Source organism: Galeopterus variegatus, unplaced genomic scaffold, assembly GCF_000696425.1.
Source record: "Galeopterus variegatus unplaced genomic scaffold, G_variegatus-3.0.2 Scaffold621, whole genome shotgun sequence".
NCBI lineage: Eukaryota > Metazoa > Chordata > Mammalia > Dermoptera > Cynocephalidae > Galeopterus > Galeopterus variegatus.
The window spans coordinates 129,755-145,666 of NW_007726732.1; the positions used below are offsets into that span (position 1 = coordinate 129,755).

Below are 15,912 nucleotides of genomic sequence, written 5' to 3' on the forward strand. Positions count from 1 at the left end.
GGAGACCAGCTGGCGGCAGCATCACCTGATGGCGGGTGGACAGGTGGACCTGGCATGGAAAGGGTCAGCCCACAACCATGACTTGAAGGAGAGAGAAGGACGCAAGTGGAGAAGGACGTAACGCTGCCGCTAGCAATGGTGCACAAACACCTCGACACAGTGCCACTCTTGTCCCATCGCCCCCGCCCCCACCCAGAAGGCTTCCTGCATCTGCCAAAGGCGACTCAGGAGACACACACCTGCCTGGGGCAGGGTTCAAGGCAGATATATCTGGTTTACTTTGGAAACAATTGCCTTCCAGAATTTTTATTTGCAGCTTTTAAAAAACATAAAAAGTTGTTTGAGTGGTTCTTCCCCAAACCCTCAGTCCTGCCAAGGCCAGCTTTAAAACCCAAGGTACTTTCCGGATCCCAGGCCTGGAGGCTGTAGAAGAAATCACTGAATCACCAAGGGCATGAGAATGGTGTCACCTTGCTCCAAGTTTCTCTTAAGCAGAGCCAGCTGCTCCTGCAGGCAGGGCTGGTGAGGAGGCCTCAAAACCCCCATGAAGGGGTAACCCTGAAGGAAGGACTTGGAGGGGTGTCTGCCTGCCTGATGGGAGAGGTTTTGGGTTAGCCCTCCCCAGATCCCAGGCCCATATGGCCTCCTCCAGCCCCAGGAGGAATCAAGCTGCCAAAAAACTCCTGTAGCTCAAGCAGGGCCCGGAAGCGGTGGGAGATGGCGTTCTTCTCAGCCTTGGGCATCTCTGCGTACCTAAGGGTGACAGCAGCAGCTCAGAGAAGAGGGAGCCCAGAATCAGGGAAGACGTGCACCCACACCCCTTCCTACCCCACCCCGGGAGCCCAAAGCTCAAGGAGTCCCCAAGAAAGGGGAGCAGGGAAATTAGCTCCTGGCAGCCAGCTAATTTTTTAAAAATCAAATAGAGTTTTAAATTCCCCTGTAGGTAGAAACCAACATTAATGAGCATGGAGGGATATTAAACTTGCTGTAGTGTGTCCAAAAGTCACTAAGGGAAGTTGGGGACAGGGGGATGAGCTACATGTTTAATCAGCTTTGTCATCTGTTGACAGGAAGCAGTGGGACCTGACAGAGCAAACACAGCAGCCTCCTCTAATGCACTGGGGGCAGGGAGGACTTGAACAGCTGGCCAGAGGCCTGTCTTCCAGGCCAGGACTCCAGGGAGTGGAGAATCACACACTCTGCCTGTAGGATCCAGACCTGTGCTGTCCAAACTGGGAGCCAGTAGCCACATGTGGCTATTTAAATTAATTAAAGTTGAATAAAAAGAAATTCAGTTCCTCAGTCTAACCACATTTCAAGTGCTCCGCAGCTACATGTGGCCAGTGGCTATTCCACGGGACAGCTCAGATATAGAACATTTCTATCACCAAAGAGCATTCTTGGACAGTGCTGCTTTACAATGTCCTTAGCTCTGTCTGGCTATTGTGAGGCATGAGGTCGGGCTCTCTAACAGCCCCTCCAGCCTGAAAAGCCTGATTTCAATAATAGCCGATTTGTCCCATGTAAATAAAGGAGGGCTGGGGTGAAATACTGAGAACATTTGGTACTATGGGGGTTTAATGTGGTGCCCACCAGAGGCTGCAAAAGTGTTAACATTTTCTAACCTGGATGGGGGAGTCAGAAAATCATACCACTAAACTGTCAGGTTTATGCATGATAAGCCAAGGCCAGAGAGGGGAAGCCACTGTTCACACAGCTGCTCTGGGGTGGGATAGAGCCCGAGAGCTTGGGATTCCCAGTTCCGCCCAGCTGACTTCCCTACATGGGTTGGGCCACCCAGATTCCTTGTGTCCACCAGCAGAGCTGCCTTCAGCTGGAATAGCACCCTCAGAGCCTGCCCCTGCCGTATCCGCATGCCTGAACTTGGCCGGGCTGTCAACCCAACCAAACCACGGCTATCCCGACCCCACGCCCCAGGGAAGAAACTGGGGCTCCTTACGTCTGCTCGTATCCATCAGGCTGAAAGCAGGGGTCCCAGCCAAAGTCCCGGCAGCCTCGGGGCACCACGATCTGGCCCTGCCACAGGAAGTGGGGGACAGGTGTGTTATTGGGCATGGAGGAGATACACCAGGAGGGCAGTAGCCAATTTGAGTTGGTTAGTTTGTGAATTTGATTAAACCATATTTACTCAAAATGTAGTTTTTCAAGGAGTCCTGCAAATGTTTGCTGAATACATAAATAAAATGCAGAGAAGGCAGCTCTCCCCTCACACACTGGGAGGAACCACGTACTTGATCAGTTTACCAACACTTCTGGGACCACCTTCCTCTCTACACCTTTGGCAAACTGTGACCTCATTGAAGTAAAATGAGTCAATCTTGAAAAATTGACAGAAAACACTTTTTCCTAACAGGAAGTTAAGGACCCTGAACTTTGCAGACAAGCCCTGTGCCTGCTACTATTACAGCATTTCTCAGAATACAAGAGAGACTCTAATAATTAAATGAAATACCATAATATAAAGTACTCAGCACAGTGTCCAAAACATGAATGAGCTCAGTACATACTGGCCGTAACAGACAAATTCCAACATGAAAATGTTATAAAGAGAACAAATTGTGGTCCAGTGTCATAGAATGTCATATGGCCAAAGTAAAAAGAAAAATCTAACTTCAAAAATATAAGGGAGGTGGTAGACGATGGGGATTAGCCACATTAATGTCATGTCATTTAGAGCCAAAGGCAAATTCTATCTCTGCAGGTGGGGAGCTGTGTGACCAAGGCCAGTTACTGAACCACTCTGAACCACACCCATGCAACAAATGTTTTTTGAGCACCTACAGTGGACCAGGCAGTGTTTTCAGCACTGGAGTCTCAGCAGGCCTCACCTGGCTCTTGCCTGATGGATCTCTTATGCAAAACAGGCATGATACCAGTAAACAAATGAATGATTACCAAATGCAAAGTGCTTTAAAGGGAAAGAACAGGGTGTTCAGCTCAAGAATAACAGGACGGAGTGACTTAGGTGGGAAGCTCAGGGAAAGGCCATAGTGAGGAAGGGACACTGGCCACGTAAAGGGCTAGAGCAAGAACATTCCAGGTGCAGGACACAGCTAGTACAAAGGTCCTGAAATGGGAAAGAGCTTGGCATATCTGAGTTGCTGAAAGGACAATGTGGCTGAGACTTAAGAGTACACAGGTGAAGACAGAACAAGACGAAGAAGTGAGGCTACCTCAGCTGCAGTAGGGCTGGTGAGCAACAAAGCACAGGAAGCAGCCAAAGCTGGGGAAACAGCAGGGGTTGGCAGGGACTGCAGTGATGGCAGGCCCTGACAGCAGTGTGGCTGCTACTCAGTCACTGTGTGGGAAGTTGGGCCTGTGGTTAAGCTTCTGATTTTTTCAAGAGGAGTGGACATTTTTGCAAAAGCTGCAACAACTACAAATAAAATTTTAAAAAACATAACCAGGCAATCCAGCAATCCCACTTCTGGGTATCTATCCAGAAGAACTAAACATAGGATCCTGAAGGGATGCCTGCACTCCCATGTTCATTATTCACAGTAGCCAACAGGTGGAAGCAACATAAATGTGCGTCAACACATAAGTCAATAAAGAAAATGCAGTCTATGTATACAATGAAATATTATACAGCCTCAAAATCGTAAGAAATTCTGTCATATGCTACAACATGTATGAACACAGGCTAAGTAAAATAAGCAGGTCACAAAAAGACAAATGTTATATGATTCCATGTATATGATGTATCTAAAGTAGTTAAATTCTCAGGAAAAGTAAGTAGAATGGTGGTTGCTATGGGAGGGAGAAAACGGGAGTTCTTCAATAGTTATAGATTGAATTTTGCAAAATGAAAAAGTTCTAGAGATCTGTTGCACGATAATGTGAATATACGTAACATTACTGTACTGTGCACTTAAAAATGGCTAAGATGGTAAATTTATATTGTGTTTTTTACCACTACCACCAATTTAACCAGGCAGGGTAAAGCAAAACATCTGTGGTCAGCTCCCAGTGGAACCTCTGGATTTTCTCCCGAGCAGAGGAGTGATGTGCCGGAAGGCACTCTCCTGACACGGGCGAGAATGGATGGAACGCGGACCTGAGAGAAGCAGCTGAACCTAAGGGTCTGGTAGGTAGGCATGAGGGTGTTGAATGGCAGTGGGAAAGGAATAAGTTTGGACAAAGAATTAAGATTCATTATGCGGCTGACTGGTTAGTTTACTTGGTTAGAGTATGGTGTTATAACACCATGGTCAAGGTTTTGGATCCTGGTACTGGCCAGCCACCAAAAAAAAAAAAAAAATTCTATATGAACATGAAAAGTCGGAAAGGCTGTGAGACCTTGGCAGTTGGATAAAGAGACTGGAGGTGGGAGAAGTTTTGGATACAGATGTAGCTTTGGGAGTTGTCACCTTCAGTTTGCACATCTGCAGAGCTCTGGGTCTATCGGACCTCACAAGCTATTAGCCATTGTGTTTCCCTGCAAATTGCTTTTGGGATTGACAGCGCTTCTAATTGTGGAGCCCAGGGGAGCAGGTCAGCAAGGACCTGGTAACTGACTCCGGCTCTGGGGACCCTCCCTGCCAGGGTACCCGGGTTGCCGCGCCCTCTGGCGGCAGGCGGGGGAACAGCGTCCGGGTGAGTACGAACCAAGGTCCGGCCCCGGAAGAGGCGCACAGGCTCGCTGGGGTCCCCGGTGCTGAGCGCGAACGTGCAAAGCGCATAGGCTGACTTGTCCTCGAACCCGGCCAGGAGCTGGTGGAGACCTGCAGACCGGCGCAGTGAGGTTTCAGTGCATCTGCGCTGCCCCATCCTCACCTCCCCAATAAGCCCACCAAGGGTGGGGAGAAAGGATTCCCCAAATTGGATGGGGGGCGGGGTAGGTGGCTATGAGGGCTTCACACTGGCCCCTTCCAGGGAGCCGAGCCCCGCAAAGCAGGGGCTGGGCTTGAAATTGAAGGCTCTGGGCATCCACTCTTCCCTCTGGCACAAGCTGACACAGGCTTTGTTAAAAGTCAGAAAATCAGCCAAATGCAGTGTGGACCTTGTTTGGTTCCCAATTCGAAACTAACCTAACTGTAAAAAGGCATTTTTGCAACAATCAAGGAAATCTGAAAAATGACTGCGAACATAACATCAAGAAAGTATTATTTTAGTTGGTAAGTGGTTTTTAAAATTTTCATCTTTTAGAGATACAGGCTGAAGAACTTATAGACAATGTCTAGGATTTGCTTTAAAATACTGGACTGAGGAAAAATTAGCAGGGGTTACAGATGTCACAAGATGGGCCTTGTGCTGAAAACCCTGGAATGCTGGCTGATGAAGACATAGGGTTCATTATTCTACTATTCTTTTTTTTCATCCATTGAAAAAATTGTATACAAATAATAATTGTATACATTTATGGTCATTATTATATTCTATTGTACTACTGTACATGTTTGAAATGCTCCATAATATAGTGTTTTGAAAAGCCCCTAAAAAGGGAACATTATGGCCTGCACCTGTGGGTGACAGGGCTTGGACTGCTAGGGCCTAGGAAGGGCAGCGCCCAAACCCCCAGGACAGGCCCTGGCTGAGGCAAGCACACACAGGCAGTCACTAGGACCAAGTCCCTCTCAAGACCCAGAATCAACCACTGCTTTATTCCTCAAGCTCACAGCCCCTACCATCCATCCCCATCCCTCCTCCCCCATCTCAATGATCTCTGGTATACAGGGAAAGTGTGAGCTGCAGGTCACAGATGGGGAAACTGAAGTGAATGGAGGCTCCATGGTGGGTGCTGGAACCTGTGACTCCTGATTACTAGTTGGGGCCCCTCTCCTAGACTGCCCCCATATTCCCAATTCCCAACAGTTCCAAGGAAAAAAGAAACAAAGGGAATCATACCTTCAGGCTTTAATTTCTGCAGAAACCACTTTCTACAAGAGAAAGAAAGGATAATCAGATACCAGGAGCAGAAGGATCTTCCTACCACCACCTCCTCTGGGCTGTGCCCCACATTAGAGCCCTGGGACAGCCGAGGGGAAATGAAAAAGCACATCTCAAATCAAAATGAAGAGAAATAACCCAATGAGAAAAGGAAATGGAGGCATACAGGCAATGCACAGAAGAATCAATAAGCAAATGAAGGCCCTAACCTTACTGGCAATTAGGGAAATACAAATTAAAACCACAAGTGGTAATGTTTCCCATTCTCCAAATTTCAGGATATTGAAAAGTCATAATCCTTAGTGCTGGTGAGGATGTGGAACAACATTCTAGGGTACTTCAAAAAGTTCATGGGAAGACCTGCATTATTTTTCAATTCTATTTTTCCTTGAACTTTTTTTTTTGTGTGTGTGTGTGTGTGTGGCTGGCCATTAAGGGGATCTGAACTCCATGAATTTTTTGAAGTACCCTTGTGTACTGTGGGTACAAGTGTATATAGATGCTATTGCCCAGGCAAACAAATTGGTCATCTTAAAGTTAAAGATAGGGCTGGCCTGTTAACTCACTTGGGAGAGTGTGGTGCTGATAATACCAAGTTCAAGGGTTCGGATCCCCATACCAGTCAGCCACCAAAAAAAAAAAAAAAAGAGAGAGAAAGAAAAGTTAAAGATACACATACCCAAAACCCAGCAACAGCACTTATGCCCCCAATCCCATGCAGGGGTCTTCATTTTTTTTTTTTTTTGTCTTTTTTCGTGACCGGCAACGGATCGCAACCCTCAGTGTCGTGCCCGTACCGGACCGGGACCAGCAACGGGATCACAACCCTCGGTGCTGCCCCTGCACCTCGCTCAGCCAGTGAGCGGCCGGTCTGCATGTGGGATCCGAACCCTCGGCGGGAGCGCCGCCACGCTTCCCAAGCGGCGCACTGTAGCAGTGCGCCACCGGGCCGGCCCCCATGCAGGGGTCTTCAAATTGGAATATTTGTACCCTAGAGATACACAAAGATCTTCTAAGGGGCCCAGGGCACTGGATAGTTTTTTAAAAATCACTTTTTGGATCTCAACTTCCTTATTGCCTTTTTCCTGAAATTGATCTGCCTATGAATGTACTTCTCAAATAGGTGGGTCCCCCTTTCCCATCTCCAGTTACACAATCACATTCTCACACTTTACAAAAGAAAGTCATGCCTCTTTCTTATCCCTAATCCTTCCTCTAAAATATTGGTGTTGATGCCAAGACAGTGAATAACCCTCATTAGCAGGTAACCAATCATTTTGCAGTTCTGGTGGTTTTGTGGCCAGGGGGTAGAGAGGCACTCACATGTAGGGGCCAGGCAGCCCCCCGAGGGCATTGAAGCACAGACAGGTGTCCTCCACCAGTACAGGCCCCTGTACCTGCAGCACAAGGACATGCAGCTCTAGGATCAGTGACCAGCAGCAGGCCCCATCTCTACCCTGAACAACCCAGGCCACCCAGGCTGGGGCCAGGCCCACAGCTAGTTGAGATCTGTAGTAGACAGATGTCCATAAAGAGCCATGGAAGCAGCCTCAGCTAATCACTCATCTTCATTTTAGAGATGGGGACACCAAAACCTTGGCAGGCTGTAAAGCTTGCTCCAGGCACAGCGATGACAGAGCTGCAATTCATACCCAAGCAGCCTGACTCTTCATAAAGTGCTCCTTCTCATTTCCACAAAATGTGTGAGTGCAGGGTTGGATGTGCGTGGGAGGAATGTAGGCTGGAACGTATGTATCTGAGAATGGGGAGGAAAGGAGGTGGGGAGAGAGAACGTGTGTGCGCGCGCGTGTAGGAGATATCATGCGGTCAAGATTGGGAAAGGTTACACAGGTCCTTGAAGTTATAACAAACTGCTCCTTCTCATTTCCACAAAATGTGTGAGTGCAGGGTTGGATGTGCGTGGGAGGAATGTAGGGCTGGAACGTATGTATCTGAGAATGGGGAGGAAAGGAGGTGGGGAGAAAGAACGTGTGTGCGCGCGCGTGTAGGAGATATCATGCGGTCAAGATTGGGAAAGGTTACACAGGTCCTTGAAGTTATAACAAACTGTGCCCACATCTCTGCCCATCCCCAGCAGCCACAGGCCCAAGGACGACCAGTACAGAAGGGCAGGGTAAGCACCTGGCGGGCCGCCTCCTGACACTTCTGTATGGAAATCTCATCCGGCTCTCCCTGGTACTCCGGCACTTATTGGGGAAACAGACATACACAGAGTCAGGTCATGGGAAGACAGAGAAATCAAACCATCTTTTAAAAATAAAACAAAACAGAGACATACGGTCAATCTTCTGTGCCACCAAAGTGCATGGAAACTTGTCTCCTAGAATCTGAATGACCTGTTCCAACATGAAAAAACACATTACCATCTGCTAGTGATTCCCCTTTACTATATGAGCTGTCATCTACCTTTCTCATCAGGTAACTCTCCTGCTGGTCCTCTGAAGCTTACCAAGTCAGGTCCATGAGCCTCATCCCAACCTTCAGGGTCCCACCCCAGCAAGTCAGCCCCCATCCTTCTACCCCTCCTACTTCAGCACCCTGCTCATGCTAACCCCCATTCAGAACACCCTCTTCCCTTCTCAGTGCTCCCAGAAACCCTACCATCCTCCTAGACTAGGAATTCTCTATCAGGAGTTACTCAAAATTCAGGAGGCCTGTGAACTTGGATAGGAAAAAATACTTCTTTATTTTCACTAACCCATAATTGAAATGTAGCATCTTTTTCAATCATGAATATAGGCAACAAAATAGTTTTAGCAGTTCTTATGACTTTTAAACCTATTAAAATCACAAATGTTGTCATATCCCATACAGTTGTTGCAGATACCTCAAAATATCATTTATAAGCCTCACTACTTTAAAATTACGGTAATTACACTGCTAGATTGAATCCTTTAATGCATTAATGAGGCATATATAACTAGATCACAAATATTCTTAGAATGGCACTTCAGTATTGTTGATTTCCTTTGTAATCCTATGTATTTTATTTTATATAACTGAAGCTATTTTCCTGAGAAGGGATCCACCCACAGGCTTCATCAGTCTGCCAATGGGGTAACATTGGATGAAAAGAGTTAAGACGCCCTGTTCTAAGCCAAGTTTAAATCTGTCTTCTCCAAGGAACCTACCCTGGTCACTCTAGCCCTTTCTTTAAATGTGGGAGGGCCATGTTCTCAACCAGAGGCTTGGGGTCTGGTGCCCACCATCCTGCATGGGCTCTGTTCAGGGTGATACTGCCTGTCTGCTTGACTGGTCTGGCCTCAGGATCCCAAACCTTTTATCACCACTGTTCTCTGGCTCCTGAGAAGGCCACCCTGTCCTGGCACGAAAGTGCCATCAGTCCCTATGCTATGGACAAATGAAGGTTCCCCTAATGACTGCACCCCACTGGTCTGACTCAGACATATCCAGTGGGTGTGATCCTGATTCCCCACAGATGACCCCATTTCCTTGGCCATGGCTGACTGAGCAGGACCAAATCCTTGATCCAAGCAAGGCCAATCAGAGCTGATGTCTGGCAGAAGCCTCACTGTCCCCTCCACCAGAAAAGAAGAAAGCAGAAATACCCCAAGAGGACTAAGGGTTAGAATCCAGAGAGAAATGCAAGAACAGGCCAGCCCCTCGAGAGACTCTTCAGGTCCTGTGGGATATCGTAACATCATATTCCCACAAGATGGTTTACATGAGCTTCCTGTGTCTCTGTTATAGGTAGCCGAAGACGTTTTATCAACCCCCAGAATCCTGTCAGCTAACCACGAAGTTCTGCTAGGCAGAAACTTTGTATCCTTTGCCTTCTTTACTCCTCCTCTCCCTAGCGTAGTGAAGCAGATGTCCAGCGTCATTCCCATTTCACGAATTCGGAAAGAGGCTAAGGACATTTCTGTACCGTGGTGGGTCATGGACTGCTCAATATGGATCTCCATCCCACGCCCTCTCTGACCCCTGCCACCTCCGGGCCAGCAGCGGGATCTGGATCAGTCCCAGAGGAATGTCGGGGTCCCGGCTTGGGGTCTAGCTCAATAGGTGACCTTTTGGACAAGTGCTAAGGGTCCCGCCACCCCTCCGGTTCCCGCAGCCGCTGACCTTACAGCTCTGCACCGGGATCTATCGAGGCCCTCATCCTCTTGCTAACCTCAGGCGCCCCCACTCCGCGACCGTCCCCTCCCCGCGCCCCTGGCTTCCTACCCATCCTCGTCCCAACCCATCCTTCCCGGCCGTACTCAGCTCTATCCCTCCACGCCTCCTCCCGCGTGCTTCCCTCCGCCCGGAAGTCCCTTCTCTGCCCCATTCCCAGCCGCTTCCTGGTCGGATCCTCCAACACCCTCCCGGCACCTCCTCCAGCTTCTTGGCATTCCCCGTGACAAACACGATCTTCTTTCCGACCAAGGAGGCCGCCATGGTGAGCCCCGCTTACGCAGCACAGCGGCCGGAAGCCCCTTCACCTCGACTCGCAGGACACTTCCGGCCGGCGGCGGAAGAGGGCGCCTTGGTTTCCGGCGTGGGGTCCCGGGGAAGGCCGCACTGCGCACCTCGGGCGGAGGTGAGAATCTGTCAGCTAAGTGGGCTGAGAGCCACCCTGTCCGCCCGCCGGGCGCCGGAAGCCTGCTCAGGCCCCCGGGGAGCACAGCGCCCCTTTTCCGGATGAGCATACGGAGGCGCCGGGCACTAGACGGGAGCAAAGTGGAGCGGCCCCCTCGCCGGAGTTGCTGCGGGCTTCCTGAGACTGGAGGTTGAGTGCCCCAAAACCAGTCCCTCCCGCCAAGGGACGCTTTCTTCAAGGTCCAGAAGAGACCCACCTTCCACCCTGCTTTCGCTACTCTCTGCCACCGGAGCATCGTGGAAGCAAAGAACTCCCGAAGGCAGTGATGAGCTGCAGCTCTGGGCGGTTCCCGTTCTCCGCGGGCGCCTCCAGGGTTGTCTCGGAGAACTGTTTCCTTCTAGCAAGGGCTCGCAAGCCGGGGGCTTTATCCTGGCCTCACCCTCAGTCGTGCACCGTGAACTACTCTTTGCTCTCTACCGCTTATCTACTTGACCGTGAACTTAAACTCAGCATAGCATCCGAAGTCTGGAGGCCTATTAATGCCTGGATGAGTTATTTTGCATAATGTTATTGCTTTCTGATAATCTCGAATTTTTTTAGAGCACAGAATTTGTCTTCAGGGAATATCAAAAATTTCATGCTCTCTGTTAAGCTTTGCTCAATGACCTTATGATGGCGGGAGCATTGCAGAAGCCAAAAAGCATTACTGTGTCTTTGGGGACAAGTCCTAAAGTTTTCCCTTCATACCCCTCCAGTTGTTTGATTTTGTGAGGACTTATGGCTCCTTGGAGTTGATCTGGAAACGTTAGGTTCAGGAAGTGGGTGGCCCTTCCTCTATGTCATCTGTCTTCCCTCTTTATGAAGTCATGAGGAAACCCCAGGAAGGTGGAGGGACAGAGGAGTTTGGATTAGGGTAGGAGGAGCTTACAAGGGACATGGACGTAGGCACCTGTGTACCACATGAACAAGTAACAGTGCACTGGTTAGTGCAATGACTCCTGGAGTCCTGGGTGCTGGAGAACCACCTAGATTGGAGAGGCCTGGACAGTTGCCCAGCAAGTCCTTGGAGACCACAAAGTATTATTAAGCAGGGTGTATTGTGAATGGATATTCACTTTATTGGCAGCTGGCTGGTACTGGGATCAAACCGTATACCGTGGTGTTATTAGCACCACACTCTAACCAACTGAGCCATCTGGCCAGCTCCAGGATTCACATTAGAGAGATCTCACTCTAAATCTGAAGGACTGGGAGCCCAAGAGCTTGGTGGGAGGGAAGAGATATGTGAATACCCAAAATTGTATGTAAAAGTTTGTGTATGTGTGATCATTAGTCAGGACTCTTGGTTGCAAGTGACAGAAATCCTCTTAGGCAGCAATAAAACAAAAAGGAAATATATTAATTAGTTCACTTAACTGATAAGCTCAGGTATAAATAGTCAAGTTCTTACTTTCTCTGAACAGAAAGGAACAGGTTTGCATTAGTCATGCTTTCATTCAACAGTTACACTATGCTAGAGTTTACATGTGTGAAATTTTACCCCTATCACCAAGGAATATGTCAGAAAATCTCTTTGGAACTGCATTTCCCCCAGTTGTGGGGGAAATCCAGTTAAGCAAAGGACAATTCTTGCCCCCATAGGAGCTTGTCAGAGTCTTTCAAGTCTATCTCTGAAGTAGTTCTTGAATTAGTCCCCTTTTCTTCACCCTCAAGGCTACAGTCATGAATCCAGCCCTATTCTGTTCCTACCTGGACCAGGACAGCAGCTGTCTCACTGCCCCTCCATCATTCCCTCCTTCCAATCCGCCCAAAATCCTTAAGTGACATGCTTGGGGGTCTAGGACTTTGAGAATCTGAGAACTCCAAAGGAAAGCTATGAAAGTCATATAATCTGTCTGAGGCAACAAGGAAGAGTTATCACTATTGACAGTTTATTGTTTTGCCCTTCCAGACAACTTTCTGTGCACACGCAAATTATATACACATTTAAGGTTGTTTTTTTTTTTGCAACTGGCTAGTACAGGGATTCAAACTCTTGACCTTGTTGTTATCAATACCACACCCTAACCAACTGAGCTAACCGGCCAGCCTTAATTTTTACATTTCAATAAAGTCTTTTAGTATGGAAAATTTCAAACTTGCACAAACTTTTCAAAGTTGAACAAAATTTCAAACTCAAAAAAATAGAGCAGTGTAGTAAGCCTCTATATACCCATCACCCAACTTCAACAATTATCATTTGCTATTTTATTTCATCGATTCTGACATTTTTGCTTGTTTAAAATTTAATATACTCTCTCTTGCTCTCTCTGCTTCCACCATCTTGCAAAGTGAGAATCCTGGGTCACTGTCACCACCACCAGATGGACTTTGAACTTCCCAGCCTCAGAAACTATGTTTTTCAGGGGCCGGCCTGTGGCTCACTTGGGAGAGTGCGGTGCTGATAACACCAAGGCCCCGGGTTGGGATCCCATATAGGGATGGCCAGTCAGCTCACTCAGTGAGCATGGTGTTGACAACACCAAGCCAAGGGTTGAGATCCCCTTACCGGTCATCTTTTTAAAAAAAAGAAACTATGTTTTTCAGGATCTTGGAGTTGGTTTCATTCCATCCAAGCCAGTTCAAACTGGTTGTGCCCACAGACCTCTCTTCTGGGCCTATGTGAGTATCCAATAGGTGGCCTTTTGACTTCAGAGGGCCACAAACTCCACCTCCAGATCATGCTAACACCGCCATGTTTTGAACATGAGACCCATGAAGAGGCATGCAGATAGCTTGTGCTTGTGCAGATCACTGAAGAACATTCTCAAATTCTTTGTCCAATCATTGCCCTACACAACCCACCCTTACCCCTACAATCGTCCTACATCACCCCTAACCCTTTCCCCATAAAAATCCCTGCTACCCTATTTATGGGGAGACAGATTTGAGATTTATTCTCCTGTCTCCTAGCTTGGCTGTCTTGTAAATAAACCTTTTTTTCTGCTACAACAATAATAAATAAAATTTAATATAAGGCCAAGGGCAGCTGCTTCCTCTGCCTGGAAGTAGGCAAGCAGCAGAGCACACCCAGGGGGCCTAGGCAGGAGCCAAGGGCAGCATCCCCCGCCTGGAAGCAGGCAAGGAGCATGATGAAAACACCACTTCAGTGCAGGTGGCCCACCACAGCCATGGCTGCCACATGCGGTTTGACACCACAGCAGTAGCCACAGCAGCCATGCAAGTGGCCTGCCAGACACTTGACTGCATTGACACAAGGAGTGTCACCAGCAGATACCAGAAAAATAAAAGGACATCTCTCCCCTCAAACCCCTCTCCAGAGTAAAAGAAGAAGCAACTGCTCTACCAGATGACCAGGCATCAACCTAGAGATAATAGAAATATGAAACTCCAAGAAAATAAGACATCACCAAAATACAGTAATTCTCAAATACCAGACACTATAGGGGCAGGAAACCCAGAAAATGACTGAAAAGGAATTCCGAGGAACAATCTTAAGAAAACTCACTGAGACAGGAGAAGACTCGATTAGACAATGTAATGAAATGAGAAAAAAATCCAGGATATATGCAAGAGGAAATTTACAAAGAGATTAATCCTTTAGAAAAGGATATAGCAGAACTTATGGAACTGAAAGATTCACTCAACAAAGTAAAAAACACAACCGAGAGCTTAAGCAGCAGGCTAGAACAAGCAGAAGAAAGAATTTCTTTTTCTTTTCTTTTTTTTTTTTTTTTTAAAAGATGACCGGTAAGGGGATCTTAACCCTTGACTTGGTGTTGTCAGCACCACGCTCAGCCAGTGAGCGAACTGGCCACCCCCATATGGGATCCGAACCCGGGGCCTTGGTGTTATCAGCACCACACTCTCCTGAGTGAGCCACGGGCCGGCCCAGAAGAAAGAATTTCTGATCTTGAAGATCATCTTTTTGAAATAACCCAGGCAGACATTAAAAAAAAGGAAAAAAAATTTTTAAGTTGAAGAAAACCTAAGAGAGCTAGCAGAAAACCTTAAGTGCACAAACATTCAAATCATGGGCATTCCAGAAGGGGAGAAGAAAGGAAAAGTCATGAAAAACCTATTCAACAAAATAACAGAAAACTTCCCAGGTATAGGGAGAGACACGGACATTCAAACCCAGGAGGCTCCTCAAAAGATCCCCAAACAGATGCAACCCAAAAAGATCCTCTCCAAGACACATTACAGTCAAACTGGCAAAGCTCAAAGGGAAAATCTTAAAAGAAGAAAAAAGCATCAAGCTACCTATAAGGGAGCCCCTATCAGACTAACAACAGACTTCTCAACAGAAACTTTACAGGCCAGAAGAAAATACTAAAAGAAGAAAACTACCAGCCAAGAATACTATACCCAGCAAGGCTTCAGAAATGAGAGAGAAATAGTGTATTTTCCAGACAGACAAAAACTGCAGGAGTTCACCAAGAAATCCTCAAGGGAGTCCTGCATCTGGAATCCAAAGAACAATAATCACTTATCTTGGGCTGGCCCGTGGCTCACTTGGGAGAGTGTGGTGCTGATAACACCAAGCCAAGGGTTAAGGTCCCCTTACCGGTCATCTTTAAAAAAAAAAAAAATCACTTATCTTACTAACTATAGTTCTTTTCAAATTCTCTGTTTTTTCATAATTCAGTCTTGGTAGGTGGCGTGTTTTTAGGAATTTATTCATTTCATCTAGATGACCTAAATTGTTGACCAACAATTATTTATAGTAGTCTCTTACAACCCTCTTGATTTCTGTAAATTTGGCTGTAATGATCCCTCTTTCGTTTCTGATTTTAGGTGAGTCTTCTCTCCTTTTTTGTAGTCCATCTAGGTAAAGGTTTGTCGATTTTATAGATCTCATCAAAGTACTAACTTTTGGTTTCATCGATTTTCTCTATTTTTTTTTTCTATTTTCTATTTCTTTTATCTATGCTCTAATTTTTATTCAGTCCTCCCTTTGCTAGGTCTGGGCTTAGTTTGCTTTTTCATTTTCTAGTTTCCTAAGGTACAAAGGTGATTGTTGATCTGAGATCTTTCTCTTTTATTAATGTATGCATTTACATTAAATGAATTTCCGTTTTAGCAAAAAAAAAATTATAAAAAAAATTTTTTTCAGTCATTTTTTTGGAAGTATATCTGGAGTTTGAACATACCTAGTTATTTTTAGAGCCATGTTTCGCCCTGCTTTTTTACTTAATATTACATATTGAAAATTTGTCTTAAATACTCTTCAATTGTTATTTTAATAACTGCATTGTATTTTCTGGAGGTATGTAATTTATTTAGCCATTCTCATATTGTTGGACATTCAGTTTATTCCCAATTTTTTACCTTTACGTAACTCCTTCCACATTTAAAAAATATATATTTCCTTTGATTGTTTTTTTTTTTTCCTTTTTGTCTTTTTTACTGACCGGTAACGGGATCGCAACCCTCGG

The 15,912-nt window shown here is 46.7% G+C and overlaps 1 protein-coding gene across 4 annotated transcripts; it reads right to left on the reverse strand.

Moving 5' to 3' along the window:
* Positions 1–260: 260 nt before the first annotated feature.
* On the reverse strand, positions 261–10,373 carry ITPA (inosine triphosphatase (nucleoside triphosphate pyrophosphatase)). 4 transcript variants are annotated; one of them, XM_008570631.1, is made up of 9 exons: positions 10,267–10,360; positions 8,210–8,267; positions 8,053–8,117; positions 7,234–7,307; positions 5,869–5,900; positions 4,630–4,745; positions 1,961–2,037; positions 592–753; positions 342–423 (listed from the first exon to the last, which is right to left on the reverse strand). In XM_008570631.1, exons 1-8 carry the CDS (start codon positions 10,330–10,332, stop codon positions 612–614), a joined length of 630 nt encoding a protein of 209 aa, XP_008568853.1. In that variant the 5' UTR covers positions 10,333–10,360; the 3' UTR covers positions 342–423; positions 592–611. The 4 variants fall into 4 exon arrangements, with proteins under 4 accessions (XP_008568854.1, XP_008568850.1, XP_008568852.1 ...); XM_008570632.1 differs by lacking the exons at positions 592–753; positions 8,210–8,267 and adding an exon at positions 6,477–6,492 and having other exon boundaries at positions 261–423; XM_008570628.1 differs by lacking the exon at positions 592–753 and having other exon boundaries at positions 261–423.
* Positions 10,374–15,912: the final 5,539 nt, after the last annotated feature.

Excerpts from the sequence above, each read along its gene's own strand:
- ITPA (XM_008570628.1), bottom strand. The coding sequence starts at position 10,332 with ATGGCGGCCTCCTTGGTCGGAAAGAAGATCGTGTTTGTCACGGGGAAT. Across the intron at positions 8,118-8,209 it reads GGTGGCACAGAAGATTGACC|TGCCGGAGTACCAGGGAGAG; the intron begins GTATGTCTCTGT and ends TTCCCCAATAAG. Across the intron at positions 5,901-7,233 it reads GGGCTGCCTGGCCCCTACAT|AAAGTGGTTTCTGCAGAAAT; the intron begins GTGAGTGCCTCT and ends TTTCTCTTGTAG.